At 35.4% G+C, this 23,429-nt stretch overlaps 1 protein-coding gene across 3 annotated transcripts in view; it reads right to left on the bottom strand.

Moving 5' to 3' along the window:
* NEDD4L (NEDD4 like E3 ubiquitin protein ligase) overlaps positions 1 to 23,429 on the bottom strand; it is a 212,875-nt gene that overhangs the window by 90,453 nt on the left and 98,993 nt on the right. For all 3 annotated transcript variants that reach the window (XM_044664562.1, XM_044664553.1, XM_044664545.1), the window contains exons 4-7: positions 20,010 to 20,060; positions 13,116 to 13,177; positions 12,870 to 12,972; positions 6,920 to 7,086 (exon numbers count right to left, since the gene is read on the bottom strand). In XM_044664562.1, the coding sequence (XP_044520497.1) occupies positions 6,920 to 7,086; positions 12,870 to 12,972; positions 13,116 to 13,162 (317 nt within the window). In that variant the 5' untranslated portion in view covers positions 13,163 to 13,177; positions 20,010 to 20,060. The remainder of the gene's footprint in view (positions 1 to 6,919; positions 7,087 to 12,869; positions 12,973 to 13,115; positions 13,178 to 20,009; positions 20,061 to 23,429) is intronic.

Raw genomic sequence — 23,429 nt, forward strand, 5'->3', positions numbered from 1 at the left:
TTAAAAACACTAAATTTTACAGATTAGGAAACTGAGGCTGAGTGACTGGTTATAGAAGAGACACTAAAAAATTAGTAAAGCTACAACAGAAATGAGAAATCATAGAATACTTCTTGGTGATAACCTTTCAATAAAAGCATCATATCTAAAATCATATAGCTAACTACAAAGACATGTTGTAATAAATAACATTTATGTAAGAAAATAGATATGCTCTAAGAACATAATAATTCTGCGTTATCTTTTTCATCTTAGAAATGGGAAAACTAAAGCTTCTCCTTCCCCTATTCTCAGTGGAGAATCTTACCTAAAAAATTTAGTGAAAAAAATTAAGTCCATTTGCTGCATAACTCTCTCTCCTCTTCTTTCCCTCATGCCTTATCATTCATATGTCTTTGGCTACTTTCTCCTTCTTCATGCTGGTTTCACATGATGAAGTGGCCTTATTCGTTAACAACTCTAACCTTTCTACTTGTTCAACTAATCCCATTCCATTCTATCTCTACTAACAGATTTCCCACCTCTGTCACCCCTGTCTTTTCACTTATTTTCAATCTCTCCTTCACTACTGGCTCATTCCCTATTGCCTATAAACATGCCCCTGTCTCCCTTAACCTGAAAAAACATCTTCTCTTGATCCTTCTTTTCCTGCCAACTATCATCCTGTATCTCTTCTGCCCTTGGAGCTAAACCCTTCAAAGAGGCCATTTACTGCAGGTGCCTCCACTTTTTTTTCTTTTCATTCTCTTCTTAACCCCTTAGAGTCTGGCTTCTGACTTTATCATTCCAATGAAAGTGCTATTTCCAAAGTTACTAATGATCTTTTAGTTGCCAAATCCAGTGACTTTTTCTCAATCCTTATTCTCCTTTACTTCTCTGCAGCCTCTGACAATGTAGATCACTCTCTTTCATTAATACAATCTTCTCTACAACCCAGTCTTCTCCCAATACATATTCTTTGATCCAGTGACACTGGCCTTCTACTTTTCCCAAAACAAGACATTCCAATTCTCATGTGTATTTAATCTTGGCTGTTTCCTATGTCTGGAACGCTATTCCTGCTGCACTCCAAATTCCTTGGCTTCCTTTAAGTCTCAACTAAAATCATACCTTCTACAGCAAGTCTTCCCTAACCCCTCTAAATTCGAGTACTTTTTCCTTCTAAATTATTTTCTAATTGTTCTGCATATAGCTTGCTTTGTATATATTTGTTTGTATGTTTTCTCCTCTATTGTAAGCTCTTTCAAGGTAGGGACAGACAATCTTTTGCTTTTTTGGTATTCCCAGTGCTTAGCACACTGTCTGGCACATAGTAGGTGTTTTAAAATGTTTACTGATTGATAGATTTTGATAGTCTTTTGTCTTCTTGAGGCCCAGTTTACATATGTATAAAATGAGAGGACCAAATAATGTGACTTCTAAGGTTCCTCCCTGCTTTAAACTCCTATCATTTTATGATTAAATAAGGAGAAAGGAGGAAAGTCTAGCATATTAGTGAAAAATCTGAAATTAAATTTTTACCCCAATTAATTCCTAGCAAAAAAAATAATTTTAATCCTAAAAAAGGAAAACCCTTATATCAATCAATGAGTTACAATTACTGGTATGCCAATTGTACATAAATATATTCAAATCCTTTAAAACAAAATGTTCTGCTAAGTATATGCTTTCTCTGTGATCTTTTAAAGATATTAATTTTATTAGCAACTATTTGAGAGATATAAAAATAGGTGAACTGAAGCACAATCCAGACTTCAATTAATATAGCTTCTAGATTATTGGACTTTGAGTCCAATGAGAGCTTATCATATTTGCCCACATAAATTTATGTAAGGAAAGCACAATTTAACAATTACTCCAAAGATAAATCAATAATTTGTTTCTAAGTATTATTCTGTCAACTTAATCCATCAACAAATCTAAAATTAAGTGTGCTAAATGAATGAAATTTGAGTAGAAATTGTCATAATTATAGTCATGTGAATGAATGTATAATTAAAACTGAAACACTCAAATGCATAAATTACACCTTTATATTACAGAAACGTGATTAAAAATAAAGCTGCGTTGTCTATGTAATATTATACTTACAGTTTTATGTTGTCATAGTCAATTTATACAATATTTAAGAGACTTAGATAAACTCTGTGATTACAAAAATTACCCAAATAAGAAAAAAATTAAAGTGTAGAGCATACCTCCTATAATTTCCACATTTTTAAACTCTGAAATATGTTAGTATCCCTTAAAAATTCTGCATGATTCCATTAACATTCATTCAATACTTTTTTTTTTTTTTTTTTTTTTTTTTAGGCTGAGTCTCCTTCTCTTGCCTGGATCGGACATGTGGGCCGGTCTAATCCTAATAAGGATAGCCACTGAAGCTTTGGAATGCTCTGTTTTTACAACCTGGGGAGGTTTTGCCTAATGGAAATCAGTGAGCCCTTGTTTCCCAGGGACTCATCATATTAGTGTCCCAATTAGTAGAGATACCAGATAGACTGACAATCAGAAGAACCTCAGTGCTCAAGTAATGCACTGACATCAGCCCCCACCATCAACAGAGATTAAAGGTTTTAAATGTGTAACACGTGCAAAGATTCAGGCTAGGCACAAAGGAAGATGTAAAATTTAAGAAAATTATTCTTTAATTATAAAGCAATGCAAGCGACTTCTTTAGCAAGGATGGCTTTACTGGGGGGTACTCAATCTACAACTGTAATGTTATTAATGTAGAGGACTTTTAGTGAGGTGTAAACAATGTTTTGTTTTGTTTTTTAAACCCTTTCCTTCTGTCTTAGAATCAAGGCATAAAGGTGGTAAGGGTCAGCCAATGATGGTTAAGTGATTTGCCCAGACACACAGATAGGAAGTGTCTTAGGACCAGATTTAAACCCAGGACCTCCCATCTCTAGGCCTGGCTATCTACTTGGTAAGGGGACAGGAGATTAAAAATCTGGGCTAAGCAAGAATGAATGACCATATCCTCAAAAAAAAGGGGCGGCACTATAACATATTTTAAAAAGCACAAAAGAAAACTAAGGAAATTAAAGGAGAAACACTTATAAGAAATATACTTTTGAAAGAAAGGTGAAGAATGTACATATATAGATATCTATGCACATATAGATATATAGATACAGTTTTTCAAGTAAGTAGTGTGAAATGGGGATTCATGATGGTTACATATGGAATGTTCTTTTGTAAATTATGGAAATCTGCAAAAATGTGTGTGTAAAAATGGAAATATGTATGTGCATGTGGAAATGCTCTTTTGTTTGGAATAAAAAAGGAAAAAATTAATTCTGGCTAAGAATTAATTCACATCAACTATTTATTAAGAATCCTGCTGTGTGGGAATGACTTTGCAGTGTATTGATGGGAATTGAATATAATTTAACTTTGGTCCTTGTTCTTGTGGGATTTACAGTTGAGTAAGTTGGTAGTGGCACATTTAAACATCTGTACTTATAATGAAGAATAAGAAAAACTAAAGCTCCACAGTTTTGACTGAGTTTAATGCAAATTAAATTCTGAGCCATCCAAAACTATAGATTCTAAGGGATAATAATGACCTTAGGGAATCAAGAAAAGGTATGCAATATGTTTCGAAATTCTGGCTATCAAAAAAGATTAAAATAAAATTAGCATGCCTGCTAAGGATTCCTCATTTGATCTTTTAAATACTAATTACATTATAACTGGTATTTTATTTACTTGCGTATATGAAAGTTTATGTAGTATGCAAAAGGAAGAGTGAATAAAGTTATAATCTATTCCAAGGGATATAATGAGTAATAGAAACTCAGAAATTCTAGACCTTAAGGCAACCTCACTATCAATTCAACTCAAAAAAGCATTTACTGAACACTGTAATGGGCCCCAGAGAATTCAAAGTCAAAACAAAATAGTCTTTATCCTCAGAAAGCTAATATTCTTCTGGGGAGAAACAAGTTTGCTAATAAAGTAATTTCAGGAGGAAGATAGAAATTACAATTGAGGGAATCAGGAAATACTCCAGGAGGAAGTATAATCTAAACTGAGATTTGGAAAAAACCTCAAAGAATTTTAAGAAGGTGCAAAAGAATAAGGATTTACTAAGTACTTTGCTATATACTGTGCTAAACACTTTTAATAGATAAGAAAATTAAGGCATACAGAAGAGGTTAAATGACTTTCTCAGTTTGTGCTTGAGGTCAAATTTGAATTCTGGTCTTTCTGTCTACAGGCCTGATTCTCCACCCATTGTCCCATTTGGTCACCTAAGAAACAAAGGTCAGGAGGGAACACAGAATCAAAATGGGGTGTGTAATGTGAAAGGGAATTTTGGAAAGAAGAAACAGGCTTACAGCAAAGGGGAATGGAATTCTTTGAAACTGTGGACACTGGGGCAAACCTTGTTAGAATGTAGCAGTAGAGGTTCTGGAGATTCTAACTGCGGGGGGGGGGGGGGGGGGGCGGGCGGGTGGAGGTTGGTTGGTTGGTTGGTGGCTGTGAAGCTGAAGCCAGCTTGAGGACCCTGGCTCTGACCTCCTGTGGATCTCTATTCTTTCCCAAACCATTCCTGTTCCAGTTCTTATCATCTGAAAGCTGCTGCATGATTTATCTCTACTACTTGTATATGCAGATCTAACTTGAGAAGAGAAGTTGATTAAACTTTCAAGGTTGCCTTGGAGGGGTTTTCCTCTCTGGGGTGAACCCAATCACTTCAACTCCAGTTACCTGAGCTACACATCTATATTCTAAAGATTCAGAAACCTGTGTGGGTTTTAGTTAGAAATAGACAGTTAGCAAAGGGATTTATAGATAAGAGTAGAAAAGAAGAGACTTTTACTCTAAAGTCAGTTTGGGGGATCTTAAGGTGGACAATCTTCAACCCACTTACCTAAATCCCTTCCTGATATCTTTCCAGAATAAACCCCTTTTATTTTTTATGCATTCAGATATATCTATATTGGCCTAGGACTGAGAGCAGCACCATCTTTGCACTCAGCCTTTGAGGAGAACATCCCTGTCGGTTAGGTCAGTCAAATCCTAGCCATTCATTACAACTATAATACAGGGTCTCTCTCCTACATAACAGTGTAAGAAGAAATTAAGCAGCTAGATGGAACATTGGATAAAGAGCCTAGAATCAGGAAGTTTCATCTTCCCCAGTTAACTGTGATGGCCACAGATGCATTTGGGGGTGGTAAATAACCATAAGGGGGTGCTGATAGTATGTGACAGGGGGTACTAAGTAATATTTTTTCTGGAAAGGGGGAGGTAGGCCAAAAAAGTTTGGGAACCACTGATATAGAGCTAGATTTGAGGATGGGACCTCCTGCTTCCTAGATGCCCATAAGCCTAGTCTCTTTTAACTACTGCATATGCCCAAATTACTTCAAAGCTGGGCCTCAATAACAAGAAATATTGGTTTTAATGGTTTTAATGACTAATTGTCTACTGGTGATTATGCAGAAAGGAAAAGAAAGTAATTCGTTAATGAATATGAATAGCTATGTCCATCCATTCCAGAAGCAAAGTCAAGAAGACTTCATGGAACTATTTTATTTTTTAAAGAATATTTTGCAACAAATATTATTTAATGTCAAATCAACCTTCAACAGCTAAGATAACTGATCATGTCTAGAGTCAGAACTAAAGTAAGTTAAGTGGTTATTGTACAGCTAGGGCAAAAAAAAGTATAATGAAGAGTGAAATTAATCTAACTAATGACTTAATCCAACAAAGGGGAAGCTAGGTGTACAGTGAATAGAGTATTGTGCTTAGAATCAGGAAGACTCTTCTTCTTGAGTTCGAATCTGGTCTCAGACACTAAACTAGCTATGTGACTCCAGACAAGTCACTTAACCCTGGGTGCAGTTATCATTGGTAAAATGAATTGGAGAAGAAAATAGTAAATCATTCCAGTATCTTTGCTAAAAAAAAATCCCAACTGTTGTCACAGAAAATGACACAACTGAACAACTGAAGTGCAACATTTATTAGATATCTTCTATAAGCAAACTAATCTAGATCAGAAATATCTCGTGTCCCTCCAAACAAATAATTAAAAATTTTCAAAAACTTCTAAAACATAATTATCTTTAATTATAGACATACATACTGTGTACTTTTACATATATGCATAGACACACATACTATGAATTTTTACATATTTACACACTTTTACATACATGCATAGGCCAAATGGTTCTTTTTTTGGAATGTTTTGAAGAAACAAAGTAATAATATGATTTTAAAAACTCCTCTCTCTTTCTTTTCACCCATGCTGTTAAGTACTAGCTTAATAGAGAAGATTCCAAAGTAATTTAGTTTTGCCATTTTGGGTTAAAGGTCAGTTAACAAGAGTAAGTCAAGAAAGAGAAAGCAGTTATTCACTTTACCCTATTAAATTTGCAAAAGATAAACTCAATTTTCTATTCCAGGAATCTATATAATACCAATTTATCCAATGGATTTATCATCCAGTTTAAGTTTTTTAGATAAGAATATGACACCAAAATTGTGACTCTTGGGATGCACATCATATGACTTGTTCTGAAGTTCCTCAATTTTACTTAGTGGGCTAAGAAATAATCATATAGATTTAAGGCCTGTAAATATATTTTTTAAACCATATTTTCTGTCTTAGAATCAATACTATTGTTGGTTCTAAGGCAGAAGAGTAGTAAGGGCTAGGCAATGGAAATTAAGCAACTTACCTAGTTACCAAGTGGCTGAGACCACATTTGAACCTAGGTCCTCTGGTCTCAAGGCCTGACTATCTAGTGAAATCTAGCTGCCCCCAGGCCTATAAGTATTACAGATTTTAGACTCAATTCCCAGTCTTACTCCCAAAGAAAAGCCAAGTATTTTTTTTAATTCTGCCCAAACCAAGGGTAGTTTCTTTAACTCATAGAAATAAAGAACTTACATCAAACTGGGTCGGTGCCACTGGGTAGTCCTGTTGTTGTGGTTGACATAGTAAGTTCTGCCTAAATTGTCAACTTTCTCTTCCCATCCAGGTGGCAAGGGAGGTGGAGGAAGTTCTTCTTGGTGTTGAGAAGCGGAGTCATTTGAATCAACAACTTCCCAGCCATGCTGTAGAATGAAATTACATGGGTGATTAAAAGGGTGTTTTTTGTTCCTAAGATAAGAAAGCAACATTCCATGTTAATATTTTTTAATAAACAACATAAAATCCATAATTAAGCCAACTGTCTAAAAATAAGTCCTGAGGTTTTTATACAAGGTCTGATTTTAAAGGAGCTATTAAGAATAATCAGCCAGTTGGCAAGTTTTTATTAAGTGCTTACTATGGATGCACTGTAGGTAACAAGAAAGGAAAAACCATGGTCCCTGCCTTCTGCCTTCTCAGAACTCATATTCTAATAACATATAAATAAATGTGAGCAAACAAAATGTTATGTAAGCAGATGATAAATTCAGAGGGAAGGCATTAGCAGTGAATAAATGGGAATGGGTCCACTACAGAAGGTGGGACATGAGCTAAAAGGGAAAGGAGATAATCATTGAACAGACACGGACTCAGTAGCTGGAGCATCATGTGTGCGGAAAAAGGTCAGTATTACTGAATTATAAAATACTTGGAGAGGAATAGAGGAATAAGGAAAAGGTGAGGTTGTGAAGGGTCTAAAACGCAAAACAGAGTATTTTATATTTGACCTTTGAGGTAATAAGAGTTTATTGAAAAGAAAGAGATATGGATAGAAAGCCAGACTTTGAGATAGGAAGATCTGGGTTAAAAACTAACTTTAAAATCTAATGCTCCCGGGGCAGCTGGGTAGCTCAGTGGATTGAGAGCCAGGCCTAGAGACGGGAGGTCCTAGGTTCAAATCCGGCCTCAGACACTTCCCAGCTGTGTGACCCTGGGCAAGTCACTTGACCCCCATTGCCCACCCTTACCACTCTTCCACCTATAAGTCAATACACAGAAGTTAAGGGTTTAAAAAATAAAAAAATAAATTAAAAAAAAAATCTAATGCTCCCTAGATGTATGAACCTGCGTAAGTCGCTTAACCCCAATTCCCTAGCCCTTACCATGCTTCTGCCAACTAAGTATTGATTCTAAAATGGAAGTAAGGTGTTGTTTTTTTTTTAAATAGGAGGATGAAGAAAGAGAATGAGCATTTATTTAGCACCCAATAAAGGCTTTATAAATATTATCTCACTTGATCTTCACAACTCAGGTTATATAGATGCTTTTGTTACTCCCATTTAACATTTAAGGAAACTGTGGTAAATAGAGGTTAAGTGATTTACTTGGGATCATCCAGCTAATTAAGCAAAGACTCACATCTTTCTGAATCTAGAACCAGCACTCTATCCACTATGCAACTTGATCAGAGGGCTTACAATCCTATAAGCAGTTTAGGAAAATCATTTTGGTAGTTAAATGGAAGATGGACAGGAATACAGAGAAACTTTCAGCAGGGAGGCCAATCAGTCGTTCAGGCAGGAAGTCATAAGAGCCTGCACTAGAGGGGGTTGTATGAGTAGAAAGAAAGAAATGTGTTTATGAAAAATGTTCTTGAGGCAAAAATGACAACTCAGTAACAGACTGGATATGTAGGATGAATGAGAGTGAAGAGTCAAGGATGACCAAAGCTAAGAGTGTGGGTGAGTCTGGAGATAGTAAAGCACTCAGTAGTAATAGAGAAGTTAAGAAGAGGGGAGGGTTTCAGAAGAAAAACACTGAGTTCTGATTGGGCATGCTGAGTTTGAGGTATTTGTAGGATCATATTAACAAACCTATAGCACCTGTGCCAGAGGGTACTACTCCCTTTCCCTCTCTAATTGCCTAGCCTGTACCACCTAAGGACATTTCTCACATCACCTACCCCTCTGCCCAGCAGTCCAATGGGAGTACTTCCTACCTCCCCTGTCTAGGGTAAGGCGGGGGGTGGGGGTGGGGGGGGTTCATATGCAGCATGAGGGTTGTAGTTTGGGCACTTAATCTCTAAAAGGTTCACTATCACTGCTGTAAGGCAACTGATTTAAAATGTCCAAAAGGCAATTTGTGATTGGGACTAGAGCAGGAGAGAGATTAGGAATGGATATATAGATTTGGGGATTATCTATATAGAGAGAATATGGTAAAATCATCAAGGGAGGAAGAAGAGAAGAGGGCAAAGAATAGTCCCTTGGCAGATACTTGTGGTTAATGGACATGACCTAGATGAAGAACTAGCAAAGGAGATTAAGAAAGAACATTAAGTCACACAAATCTGGAAAGGAGGAAAGAGTATTTAAGAGAAAAGGGTGATAAACCATATCAATAATGAAGAGAGATCCAGAGGATGAGGATGAAGGAAAAGGCCATTTTGGGGGGCAGTTAATAGAACATTAATAACTTAATGGAGGGTAGTCTCAGTTGAATGATGATGAATTCAGAAGCCAGATTGCACATAGTACAGAAAAGAGTAAGAGGAGAAGTAAAGGTATTTACTGTAGGTGGATTTCTCAAGTAGTTTAGCAAAGAAGGGCAAAAGATATGTGTTTGGAAGTTAGCAGGGATGGTAGGATCAAAGAATGGAAGAGAGCATGTTTGGAAGCAGCAAAGAAGGAGAAGCTAAGTAGCACAAGGGATAGAGTATCAGGCCTAGCATTAGGAGATCCTATATTCACATCTATCCTTAGACATGTCCTAGCTGTGCAATCCTGGACAAGTCACTATAGACCCCAGTTGCCTAGCGCTTACCACTCTTCTGTCTTTGAACCAATAATGCATTATCTATTCTAAGAGGGAAGGAAGGAAGGAAGGAAGGAAGGAAGGAAGGAAGGAAGGAAAGGCTAAAAATGTGTGAGAAGGTGAAGCTGACAGGGAAACTGGAGAAGATAGGATTGAAAAGGAGTATGTGTGTGTAAGGTAGAAAATAGGGAAAAGTCTATAAGAAGTCTATAAAAGGATAGAGTAGTTGAAAACCTTGCTTTATATCTCTCCACACAAAATAAGGTCATTTGTGGAAATAATGAAAGGAAGTTTGATTAGGAGGGTCTGAGAAGAGATGAGAATGGATGGACAAGCTCCTCCAGTAAGTGGGATGAAAAACTGATTCTGGAGGTGAAAAGGGATTGCCTTACTAAAGTGAGGATGCAGTTGAAATTATGTAAGATAAATCTGTAGTAATTTTAGAGTTGAAATGAGCAATAGAAGTCATCTAATCCATTTCCTTCATTTTATAGAAAGCAGTAGTGATTTTGTCAGCCTTACATAGCAGCAAGGGCTAAGGAAAGACACAGGTATGGAATATGATATTCAGGAAGGCAAAAGATTTGGATTTACAAACCCAGAGACACCTATCCAACAAAACTGAGTATATTCTTTCAGGGGTAAAAAATGGGCATTCAACAAGATAGAAGATTTCCAAGCATTCTTGAGGAATAAGCAATACCTTAACAAAAAAAATTGAAGTCCAAACATGAGACACAAGAGAAGCCCAAAAAGCAATACAATGATCCAGGACAACACCAAAGAAATTATGAGAAAGAATGCTATCCACATCCAGATAAAGAACTGTGGGAGCAGAAATGCAGAGAAAAATATATGCTCAATTATGTGGTTCTATGGGGATATGATTGGGGTTTTGGCTTGAAAAGATCACTCTATTGCAAATATGAATAACATGGAAATAGGTTTTGAACAATGATATCTATCTATCTATCTATCTATCTATCTATCTATCTATCTATCTATCTATCTATCTATCTATCTATCTATCTATCTATCTATCTATCACCTAGTGGAATTGCTTGTCAGTTCCAGGAGGGGGATCAAAAGTGGGGTGGGAAAAATCATGACTCTTGTAACCATGGAAAAATATTCAAAATAAATTAATTTTTTTAAAAAAGGAAAAAAAAAGAAAGATAAGTATTTATTTGGCTATGCTCACTTAGAACTTATCTCAACAAAATATAATTTTAGTAAATATGCTTACAGGTTCTTAAGGCCATCACAAAAGAGAAGTCAAAAATATTTTGAGTAATAACACCATTAAAATTAAGTGGAATAATGGCACTAATCTTCCAAGGTGATTATTTTGAAGGGGGAAATAGTTAAAGTATCTGTATGCTGTTGTTTTAAAAATAATTCTCATTTTTTTGTTCTTATACTTTGTGTGACTTTTCATTAGAAAACCTATAGGACTTCCATTAGATCTTCGCTGACCTGACATCCATGGATTCATTTTATCACTTATATTTATTTTGACATCCTTAAATGAGAAATGAAATGCTGAACAAGATCCCCATTTCACAGATGTCAGTGATTTGCCTGAAATCTTATTGTGTGTTAACATGGGTCAGTGTAAGGCCAGGAATAAATAGATCCCAGGCCCAATATTCTCTTTTCTCTAGGTAAGAGTGGGGGCTCCTGCAGCTGGTTTCATCCCTGGAGCCAGATATAGGCTGGGAACTGAGGCTCTTCTTCTTTTTATTCTAGAGACAGAGCCTCCATTCAATCAGGTTGCCTTGCCTTAGAGCTAAAATTACATTTTACAACACATATTTTCAGCATTAAGTATTCCTTTCCTAATAATCCATAGTAAAGTCACTGTAAAATCATTAGTATGTTTGTTACTGTCATCAGATAAGTAAGAGTGTAAAAAATTATTGGATTTAAAATAATAAATGAAAATATGCTGACGGGCTTATATTGTCTTGAAATTCCGAGCTATCTACCACGCACTTGTTCATTCTTCTCGTAGTATACTATACATAGAGATGAAAGTTTGTGAGTGAAATATTGCCAAAAATTTGGCTTTTCATTCTGAGAGATCTGTTAATGTGCCCATAGCACATTATTCTCATAACACAACAGCTGCACACAAATGGCAGACTAAGTAATAGTTAGGCCCTGATTAACTTCCATTGTCAGAACCAAAAGAAAACCTTTCTAACAAAACAGAACCTAGAGAATCTTTTTAAGCTTTACAAGCAAAGAAAAAGGTAAATGCTCTGAGTAGAAAATGAAAGGCATTTATGTACCAGCCATATTCCTCCTTATCCAATTACCAAACCCTTCTCCCAAATGCCACCCTCCAAAAAAAAAGAAACAAGAAAAATTGATCAGGGCAGGTAATTCCAAAATGATATTTCTAGTGAAATCGAATGCATTCCAATATGTGGGTGCCAAATGAAAAAGAAATTTGGGAGAGACTTTCTAATGCTTCTAGCCACTCTGAATGAATCCCAAGGGCTATGGAGGATTTACAAAGGGATAAATCACCAAGCCATGATGGAATTAAGTTAATAGCTTTCCAAACTCCTTCTATAGGTGGGAATGAGCAAAACTTAAATAATCCAATCTTAAAAAAGAAAGAAAGTGGAAAAACTATTCAATTGTTCATGGTAACTACACCGAAATTTAGAAATTAACCCTTCTTTGCAAAATGAAAGGGCTATTAGGTTTAAAACCTCCAAATTCACAGTTAAGATAAGATTTTATTTCTTCCAGGTAGTACAGTAAGGAGGTACTAATGAGATAATGTGTCAAAGTGTTTTAAAAATTTTTTAAAGCTCTCTAATTGTAAGTTATTTTTGTGATTATTATTGCTATTTAGTTATTCAGTCATGAACTTGTCCATGGGGCAAAGATATTGGACTAGTTTGCCATTTCCTTCTTCAGTTCATTTTCCAGCTGAGGAAACAGGGTTAAATGAATTGCCTAGGCCCTAGGGCAATGAAGTGATTAAGTGTCTCAGGTTAGATGTGAACTCAGGTCTTCTTGATTCTAGGACCCTTGCTCTACTGCGTTGCATAGCTACCAAGTACTAGCTTCAAAGTACTTCAAAGAAACCTTACATTCACTTTAGCTATTTTATTATTTTTAAATAATAGAGAAAATTTGAAGCGAATGGACTTACCTCTAAATCTTCCCTTTGATCATTATTTTCTTCATCTTGTCCTCCATTCTTTGGCATATATGCCATTTTCAGTCGCAAGAAGCCTTTTACCCGGGATTTATGACTATGTAATAAGGAGAAAACATAAATTACCAAAGGACTTTACACAATTGTGCCTTTTGTGGAATACATTTACTTGTGCAAAAAAGTAAAATTGAAATAAATTGAAATCTGCCCACATATAAAACTATAAAAACAAGCTCTTACCTTCTTGGTCGGAGGAGGAAATCCTTAAATGTATAGGGCCGTTCCATGGTTGGATCTTCAGTCTAAAGATATGAAAAGTGAATTAAGGTTTGAAAACTGACAGTCTTCCTATTTTTTTTCTACTAACCTAGATCATGAATCTTCTCATGATAAAACATGGTAAGTGTATAAATGTGGCTTAGAAACAATGACCATGCCCTCACCAGGAGACTGATGTACTAAATATCACTACTGATAGCACCTACTTGAGGCCCTAACATTAATTGCAACAGTAGACATTAGACAGAACATAATGACTAAATTATAGTATATAAATTGCCAGTTCCAACTTATAACTATAGGGCACAGGCTTCAATATAACATAGCTGATTAACTTCAGCATTTTACTGACCAGTAACAAACTATCTTGCCTAATTACAATTAAGGCTGCTTTGGGTAAGATCCAATTTCCCAATTTCTACTGATGGCATTAACACTCTCCCTGTTCCATAGTTCCAAAACTTGAATCATCTCTCTCCCTTGTACCTCACATCCCATCAGTTGCCAAATCTTGTCAATCACAATCTTGGGTCTGTCCCCAAATTACATGCACTCATCGCCTCTTGCCTCATACTATGATACTTGTTTTGTAACTCTTCTTTCTCTGCTTCCAGTATTTCCCATTTCCAATCCATCCACCACACAGCTCCCCAAAAGTCTTCCTAATGCTCAAGTTTGACCATGTCACTCCCCAAAACAGAAGTAATGTCACAATTCCCATGCAAATGGTTTCATGAACCACAGTGAACAACAAAAAATTTTGACCCAGTAGTTTTGGTGATAGTTTTGGTCATGAGCCTCTAACACTGAGGTAGGCGGTTCCTTTGATTCATCAATGGATCCTTAAATACATACTTTTTAGTTTAATAGAACCAATTAGAGATTATACTCCATAGGGATATAGTCTCTAAGAAGCAAGAATCATCAATATCCAATGAAGAAATACCAGAAATGGACTTTAGTAGAGGCCCCTCCAATACTAAAAGGGGTAAATGTTCTTAAACTAGCATTCAGAAGTTTCTTCAGAATCTGAGCAAAACAACTTAAGCAGAAAAAAAATGCATCAGAAACACAAGAAGAGCTAACATACAAAATACAAAATACAAATATTCAATTTGTTATTTGTTATCTCTCTTGTATTCCTCTGCTAGAACCTGATTAGAACATAATATGGAACCAAGGATATGGAGTCCTTCCTGCTTATTTAAATTAACTGAGTAAAAGAGAGGAGAAATGGCATAATAAGAGAATAATAAGATTATAAAACTGAAAATGATCCTAGAGATTATAGAGATCAATCCTCTCATTTCCTCTGAGGAAACTAAAGTCGATGGGAGGTCAAGTGACATACATTTTAGGGTCACAAATGTTACCACAATTGCCAGGGGATAAAAAGTTTGGGCAGTGAATTAGGTCAGCACTATCTTAAGGTGAGTGGCAAGCCTCTCCCATCACTAATGTGCTGCACTGCCATGAAGAGTATTGAAGGGCAGTGTTTGGTGGGTTTTTTTTTTTAAAACCCTTACCGTTCCCTTTTAGAATCAATACTGTGTATTGGTTCTAAGGTAGAAGAACAGTAAGAAGAACAGCACTGAAGTTAAGTGACTTACCCAGGATCACACAGCTAGGAAGTGTCTGGGGTTTCATTTGAACCTAGGACCTCTTGTCTCTAGGCTTGGCTCTCAATCCACTGAGCTACTGAACTGCATCCAGTGTTTAAAGAACAAGAAGAATGAAACTAGTAAATTGGTCCTAGTAAATAGGTTGGCCACTACTGTGAAAGGTTTGTGGCAGATTCAATTATTTGTGGACAGTGATTTAGACTCAGTAGAGAAGAGTATGTCTAAACTGCCAGGAGCTTGGAGACTTTTTTCTATCTCTCTACTAGCAACAATGATTATTCCTCTCTGAATATCTCTAATGATACAATAACCCTCAAGAAGGAATTAAGAGTATCAGGAGGACTCGGTTAGACTGAGGGCTGCAGGCTACAGTTAAAAACTGCAGTTGGCAGTAAATCTACTATACTTTAATCATTGTATCTAAGACTTACATGCTGTGTTTATTTCCGTCTCTGTGGACATGTCTTGTGTACCATGGCTGTGCTTGGTAGCGACTGACTGGAGGGGTCAGCTTTCTGGCAAAAAGACCTTGTGAAAGGGCCAAGGGTTGTATTTCTGAAGTGGCAACTGAGACTCTGGAGCCTCATCAATGTTGGGGTGTGTTTGGAAGCCCCAGACAGAACACGTAGTAGTAGAACTGGTATTAGACCCTACCTACTACTTTGCACTCCAGTCTAGTGTTCTCCTTTTTGTTTGGTTTTTACTTTAAATGTCAGCATTCCGATTTCTACATTCTTTTCTATCTCCCCTATATACAACTTTGATTTTGAAATTCAGATGGTTCACTAATATAAATATGGTCCTCTAAGCTTTGTAGACTCTTAGGAGAAGCTAAACCTGCTAACATAAGTCTCTTATTGCTACCAAGACCTACTTCTGAAAGAAAAATACACTTTTGAAATGATATGTCATTCATGATTGGGGTAGACTACAAAAGTTCAAGTTTAAAAAAATAAACTTTGATTTCTCTACCCTAAATTCTCTAGACTATCCTAGTTTTCTCATCCATAAAAGTGATTTGGATTTTATGACTTCTCAGACCCCTTACAGCTTTAAATCTATGGTCTTCTGCTCTGGCTACCACTTGAAAAATGCTAATGTTTTTAATTTATTCCTAAATTAACTAATTTTAATTTATTAAAGAAAAAAATCTCCTTTCACTTTAACTCTGTATTACTATTGTTTAGGAAACTATACCATATTACAGAAATAAAACAAATAATGAATATTTACATAATATTTAAGAATATTCATATAACAAATAAATACTACATTATTGTAGTTTAAGAAATAGAGTAAATTTCTGTGTGGTTGGTCTCCCTCCCCCCACCCCCCCAGATTATCACACTTCAGCTCATATATAGGTAAAATACTTAAGTTTTCAATTCGTTTTCAAATACTTATAGAATGCAAGAATGAAATCTCAAAAAATGGTATGTAAGGGCTAGCAGAACATTTAATTAGTCCCAGGTCCCCAGTGATTACTAGGAGGCTAAAGAAGAGCCCCTACACTGCAGAGAAGCCAAAGTATTTACCACTCAGCATTCTTCCACAAAAGAATCTGCTCCCAAGCAAATCCATTGAGACTTGGGATCGCCTTGACCCACTTGTATTTTTGATCAGCTTCTTGGGCTAGTGAATTTACAACTGTGAATATGGCTCATCCTTAAAGCTTTCATTATAAAGAATGGCAATATGGAGTTTTACAGTACAAATGCTGACACACAGCAATAATTCTGCCAATGGACTGTTAGAATTTTTATGAGAGATTATTCTGGTGTCTAATCAGGAAAAAACATATACAGATAGAATTTATTTATGAAAAAGGCATCATTTCAAACTTAAGGAGTCTTCTTTTAAAAAACAAAATAAATTTTAAATTAATAAAATTTCCTTAATGTTCATCTTTGATCTGTGGTTTTATAGGATGTTTCAAATAACTTATGAGTCTTAGATTATTCATGTAAAAGAAAAAAATCTTTTATTGTGCAAGAAAGAGTTTATCTTTCTTTAATTCATTTGTTCTTTCTAAAATTTCAATAACAGTTGACTTAATAGAAATATATGTGTCTCCATGAGCTCACAGACAAAAAGTACTCAGAAGAGTGGGATACTTTTCCATTGCAGTGAATCAATTTAGCCCAGAGTTAAGCTAGGGGTAGCTTATTACCTAGATTATACAGAAAGCACAAACACTGACGTACATTGAGAACATACTTTTTTTTTCTAAATTTAAGAACAAAATGATCCCTTCAACGCTTCAATATACTCTTCTTTTTTTTTTTAATTTTTTTTCATATATATACTCTTCTGAGTAGTTCTGTAGATTAGGAATGAAGATCAAAAGCTATATAGATAGGGCACAGGATAGAATGAAAAATCAATAATTTTGAAGCTTTCATTTATTTTTTTTATTTAGGTATTATTTCCCTTTTCCAAGGGCAGAGATTTGTATTGGGGTGAATATTCAATGACATAGATTAGAATTTGTAGGTCTCTTTTCCTCAGGGACCACCATGACCCCAATCTTGTTATCCTAGCAACCTGTTCCAAACAAGCATTCCTAAAAATAGGTTTAGGCTGCTTTCTTGATGTCTTCTTTCCCCACAACCATAAATCCCATTTTTCCCTTTCCCCTAGTAGCATCTTCCACTTCTGACTTTTTTCCTCCAAATTTGAAGTTCTTGACAAAAGATAATTTTACATTTTCTCCTCATGGAATTCCAGGATTCCTTGAAGACTCAGCTCAAGTGTCACCTCCAATGGGAGAATTTTCCTGATCTTTCTATCTTTTAGTAAAGGGACTCAGCCTTCTTTATGTAATCAATGGCTTTGGTAGTTTGATAGTCTTATGGCTTCCTATTCTGAAGTGTTTTAAAATGGATAAAATAACATGCATAAGAATATTTTAAAAACCAATTATAATGATATTCAATTACCAAAAACAAAAACAAAATGTTTGAAAATCCTCCCTCTTCTTATATAAGTGTACTTGACATTTGATTTGTATGTGTCTTGTAAGATCCCTGAGGGAGAGACAGGAGTTTTTTGCTTTTGTTTTTCTATCCCCAGCACATAGTACTGATATATAGCAGGCTGTATTTAATAAATGCTGGTTAACTGACTGGTAACTAAATCCATGAACCTAATCTAGCTGGATATCACCAGTATGCTAATACTAGTGAAGAAAAGACTATGGAGAGAAATCTTAATTATATTACTAATCCATAGCAAAGAGATTTTTTGTTTGCTCATAAAATCCTTCACAAAAGTCCAACTCTGATGTTTCAAGAGTAGGTCAGTGAAACACAAACTTTGCTTAATGGAAATAGAGGTTTAATGGAGATACAAAGGCTCTGAAGAGAGGTTTGAAGATGGACTAATCACCAGAGGGCTACTTTCTTTTTAAGTTTTAACAACTCCCTAAAGACCATGGTCTAAACTTAAGACAAAAGTTGCTATTGGAATTGATGGAAAGAAGTACCCACACTAATTAAATCACAGCTTTTTTAAGGAAAGGGGAAATTGGTTCTTAACTTCTTTGGTGTATCACTGAAACCTTTATAAATCTGATGAAGTCCTCATAATAATGTATTTAAATGCAGAGAATAAAATCTATAGAATTGCAAAGGAAACTGATTATAATGAAATAGGAAAGTCAATTAAAAAAAAAAAGTTCCCAGAGCCCAGATTAAGAATTCTTGTATCTATAAACTTATCAACCTATACATATTTTAATCAATTAACTATAAACCTCACATTGTACTCTCAAATAGATCCACAAAAATAGGCATCTAAAATAATGAGACATTCTATTATGGGATGCCTCATTTTATAATCATTATTCAAAGAGGTATGTCTGTGTCTATCCAGAAATATACATACAGAAAAGCATATGTACCCCTTGAACACCTGTGCCTGAGGGCTTCAATTTTTTTTTTTAATAAATTGTACTGCTTGGAAATAAACCTATCTGAAACTTTTCTTTCTTAACAGGACTTCTTACTAGAGTTTTTGCAATAGGATTCCTTTCAGAAATATTTTAGAAGCCTTCATTGGTAGCAGCCATTCTGCATGTTCATTCTGGTAAGAAGAGCCTCAGGTCAATGCAGTATCTAAGTTCTCATTAGCCATTTTAAAACTGTTTCATTAGTGGAAAATCTATTCCGCCTACACCTACTTGTCATTGCAAATGATGATGATGACAATGAAGATGATGCTGTGGCTAAATGGTAACAACAACCATCACTTCCCCCAGGCATTGACTTTTTTTTCCCTACTATACTCAACTACATAAACTATCACTTTGTGTTATAGATAGGCTGGAGAACAGGACCTAGAAAGGAGACTAAAATGTGAGATGTCAACTCTTTTCTCAAGATTTTACTATTCTCTCTTACAAAAGAGATGGTATGGTTGGTTGTATAAGTGGTATCCCTGACCACTGTTTCAAAGCTGTTAGAGCCCATTGCTTTGCTTTTTTTTTTTTTTTTAAATCTTTACTTTCTATCTTAGTAACAACTCTTAAAACAAAAGGGCAAAGGCTAAGCAAATGGGATTAAGTGCCTTGCCCAAGGTCACACAACTAGGAGGTGTCTGAAACATATTTACACCCAGCTCCTCCAGACTCCAGGTCTAGCTATCTACTATGTCACAAAGGTGCCTCTGGCTTTACTTCTTAATCAGGCCAAGAGCAGTGACTTCTACATGACTAAGCTCTGTCTATGCCCTAAAGCTGTAATTACTCCAGGTGCTGACTGGAAAATGCCTAGGTAAAAAAAAAAAGAGGCATTGATTTCAGAAACTAATCTCAAGAGAAAAAAATTAGATGTATGCTTCCTGTCCAATCTGGGCAAAGGGGTAATTTATTATCTCCCCCATCCTTCAATTTCTTGGGAATCAAGGGAGAGATTATTAAAAAATGGGACAATAATAAAGAGTAAAGAACTGAGCCACATAACAGCCTGGCTAGAAATAAATACAGAAGAGCAATAATAAAATTGGACTGGGATTTAGGGAGTAATTGATATTGATTAGCCAAATTATGTTTTACAGCTGAGATTTCTTTTACCTTTTTGAAATGGGAGTAAGACGTTCTATTGCCTTATTTTTCTTTCCCACCTCCCATTTCTCACTAAAATATACTTTCCTAATACTTTCCTAAAATTCAGAAGGTCCCAGTTAAATATTGTTTTCCATTACATAAAATATAGGTTAGTTAAAGCCTCCTTACCGGGAGATGACTAAGGGGAACGTCCACTTGACCAAGGAAGTCGTCTCTCGTCTGTTAATAAAAAAGAGAAAGAGTACTGAGTTTGTAAAATATGTATTGATGAAATAGCAACATTTCAACATTTTGAAAGGAGAAAAAAATTTTTAAAAAGGAAGGAAAAGAGAGATGGAGGTTAAGGGAGGAATCAAAATCAACTACACTTAAATTGCCACAGAGCAGAATGTCAAGATGCAAATAGGAATGAAGCCTAAGGAACATTTATAACTGATTTCCAAACTTTTGAACTTTAGTTTGCTGTTTTTCACCACTTAATATGCCACTGAACTCTTGGGCTGACATTGAGATAAATGAGATAAATCTTAGGATGGCTGAATTTGAGATTATGTTAAATTGGGTGGGTGGGATTAAGGTTGGACCCAACTGAAGAGCCTTAAAACATGTATTTATTTAGCTGGACCTTTGATTTAATTTCTGTAGGGTGGAGGAAGTTCCACTATTGAGAGACTTCCTCTACCAGTGTACATCAATGTCCTCTCTCCATAGAGTTTTTGAAGCATTGGGTGGGTTAAGTGATTTGCTACCAAGGTTACACAGGTAATATGTGTCAGAAATGAGGCTTCAAATTAAGTCTTCTTTATTCCAAAACAACCTCTATAGCACCCAGTATACCACAAAAAGGTAAAAAAGTTATCTTTTCTTAAAAATCTAAAGGGCATAAAGAAATGATAGCATGCACCAAATGCCAATCTAATTGTTATTCTACCTAGATCTCTAAGCTCTTTGAGTCATAATTTCTATACTTTCTGCGATTGATTTATTCACTGTAATTCTCTGTCCATACCACCACTCTATGTTATAGTATAGATAGAAGAGAGTGACAGCAAATGAGGGGGGGAGAGGGGGGAGAGATTAATTGGAAAGTAGACCCATGACTTCATTACTATAGAAAACTCCAAATGTGAAAAGTCCCTACACTTATACAGATGGGCAATCTTATAGACCTATCTAGGGCACATAATTGCCCAAAGGCATATAAGTATATGCCTCTGAGAACAGTTTTCTACTCATTATAGTACATTCTCTCTTGGACTATACATATAAATAAAAAAATAAGCAAACAACAGTTAAATAAATAAATGTGTGTGTATGTGTGTGTGTTCTCCTTGAAATTAAATTAAAATTAATACAATTTTTAGGATAATATGAGATCCTTAATAACTATAGTTTATAAGCCCAATAAAGACACAGTAGTAGGTGGAAAATTACTCCCTCCATAAAACTGATTCAGGAATCTCAAAGTTTTAAAGCTCATCAATGTTTCACATGTGTTGTCTAGTAGTACAGGTCAGTACCGGGATATAATACAACATAACATAATAATAAACATAATATAATACAAAAGTAGATTTATATTATTTATTCAAATTTATAAATTTTATATAATTATAATTGTGTGTGTCTGTAGGAAGTCTGGTATGGAAAGCTAGTATCAAAGTCAGGAAGACTTGTTTTGAAATTCTGCCTATGTCACATACTGGTATTTAACACACACACACACATACACTCACACATGCACATGCACATACATGCATGTTTTAGTTACATAATTTATAGACCTGACTACAACACTTAGAAATCATGTGAATCTTTGTGATATATTTTATAAGTACCATACTGGATGCTAGCAGCATAAATGAAGCAGGCACAATCCTTGTTGCCCAAATTAGTGACCTTTTTCTTCTTTATAACCCTTACTTGTCTAGCTAAAGTCCTAGTTATCAATTGTTCTAAATATCAATTCTGAGACAAAAAAAGCAGTAAGGGGTTAAGTGACTTGCTCAGGATCACAATGCTAGAAAATGTCTTAAGGCCACATTTGAACCGAGGACCTTCCATCTCCAGGTCTGACACTGTACTACCTAGCTGCCCCTCAAATTAGTGACTCTTAAATTTGATTAAAAAATTTACCAAGTTACCATTGCTGAATTAGATAACAAGACATCCTTAACATAAAATTACTTTTAATTTATCTTTAAATTTAGGAAATAATAAGTCTTATAAAAGAGAACATATGAAGAGAAAGAACATACTCTCAGAGACATGAAGGTGTCAGTCCAGATGCTATCTCTGATATATTATTACTATGTGATGTAGGGCAAGTCTGAACTAACCTGTCAGTACACCCAGTTAACTGATACGAGGCTGGTTTGATCAATGAAGGGAAATTTCCAAACCTAGAGGTGCTCACACTAATCACATCTCTCTCTCTCTCTCTCTCTCTCTCTCTCTCTCTCTCTCTCTCTCTTTCTCTCNACTGTACTACCTAGCTGCCCCTCAAATTAGTGACTCTTAAATTTGATTAAAAAATTTACCAAGTTACCATTGCTGAATTAGATAACAAGACATCCTTAACATAAAATTACTTTTAATTTATCTTTAAATTTAGGAAATAATAAGTCTTATAAAAGAGAACATATGAAGAGAAAGAACATACTCTCAGAGACATGAAGGTGTCAGTCCAGATGCTATCTCTGATATATTATTACTATGTGATGTAGGGCAAGTCTGAACTAACCTGTCAGTACACCCAGTTAACTGATACGAGGCTGGTTTGATCAATGAAGGGAAATTTCCAAACCTAGAGGTGCTCACACTAATCACATCTCTCTCTCTCTCTCTCTCTCTCTCTCTCTCTCTCTCTCTCTCTCTCTCTCTCTCTCTCTCTCTCTCTCTCTGCAGATTTAATCTTTTTTGCTAATTTTAAACAGACCTAGAGCTATTCTGTGGCTTGCCAAAGTCATAAAGTCTGCATGTGTCAGAGGTAAGACTTCAATCGAGGGGAAAGGGTTACTAGCACTCAGGTCTCTTGACTCCATAGTCCAGCACTTTTACTTCCCCCAAAAAACAATGCCTCACTTTGAAAAGCTGGAAAATATATCTATGTTCTGTTCAAAATATGCCAGAAAGACTTTCTCTCAATTGACCCCTTGACTTATAATAATTCTCTCCCATTAAAAATAAAGGAGGGAAAAAGGAAGCTAAGTATGTGGCAGATTTCTAAGAAAATTTGATCCAGAAATGTACATTTTGTTCTAATTAACCAATTAAAGCTGTGGAAACAGTTGCTTTTTAAAAAAACAAAGACTAAATAATGACAAAAATGTGATGCTATCATTTGTCCAATGTGGAGGTGAAAAAAATCCATCTATTATGATAGATTTTGAAGAGATTTTAAATTTCCTTTTTATCATCAGATTTATTGGCAATAACTGGGATGAACATTGTCTTTTATAATTAAGTAGAGCTTTCCTAGACCTTACTATCTTGGCCAAAGAAATGTAGCAGAACCATTCACAGTAGCTCCCCTAACAATGATTCGAGTAATCACAATATGAATATTAATATCAGCAGGTTTATTTA

The sequence above is a fragment of the Gracilinanus agilis genome, chromosome 1 (assembly GCF_016433145.1).
Source record: "Gracilinanus agilis isolate LMUSP501 chromosome 1, AgileGrace, whole genome shotgun sequence".
NCBI lineage: Eukaryota > Metazoa > Chordata > Mammalia > Didelphimorphia > Didelphidae > Gracilinanus > Gracilinanus agilis.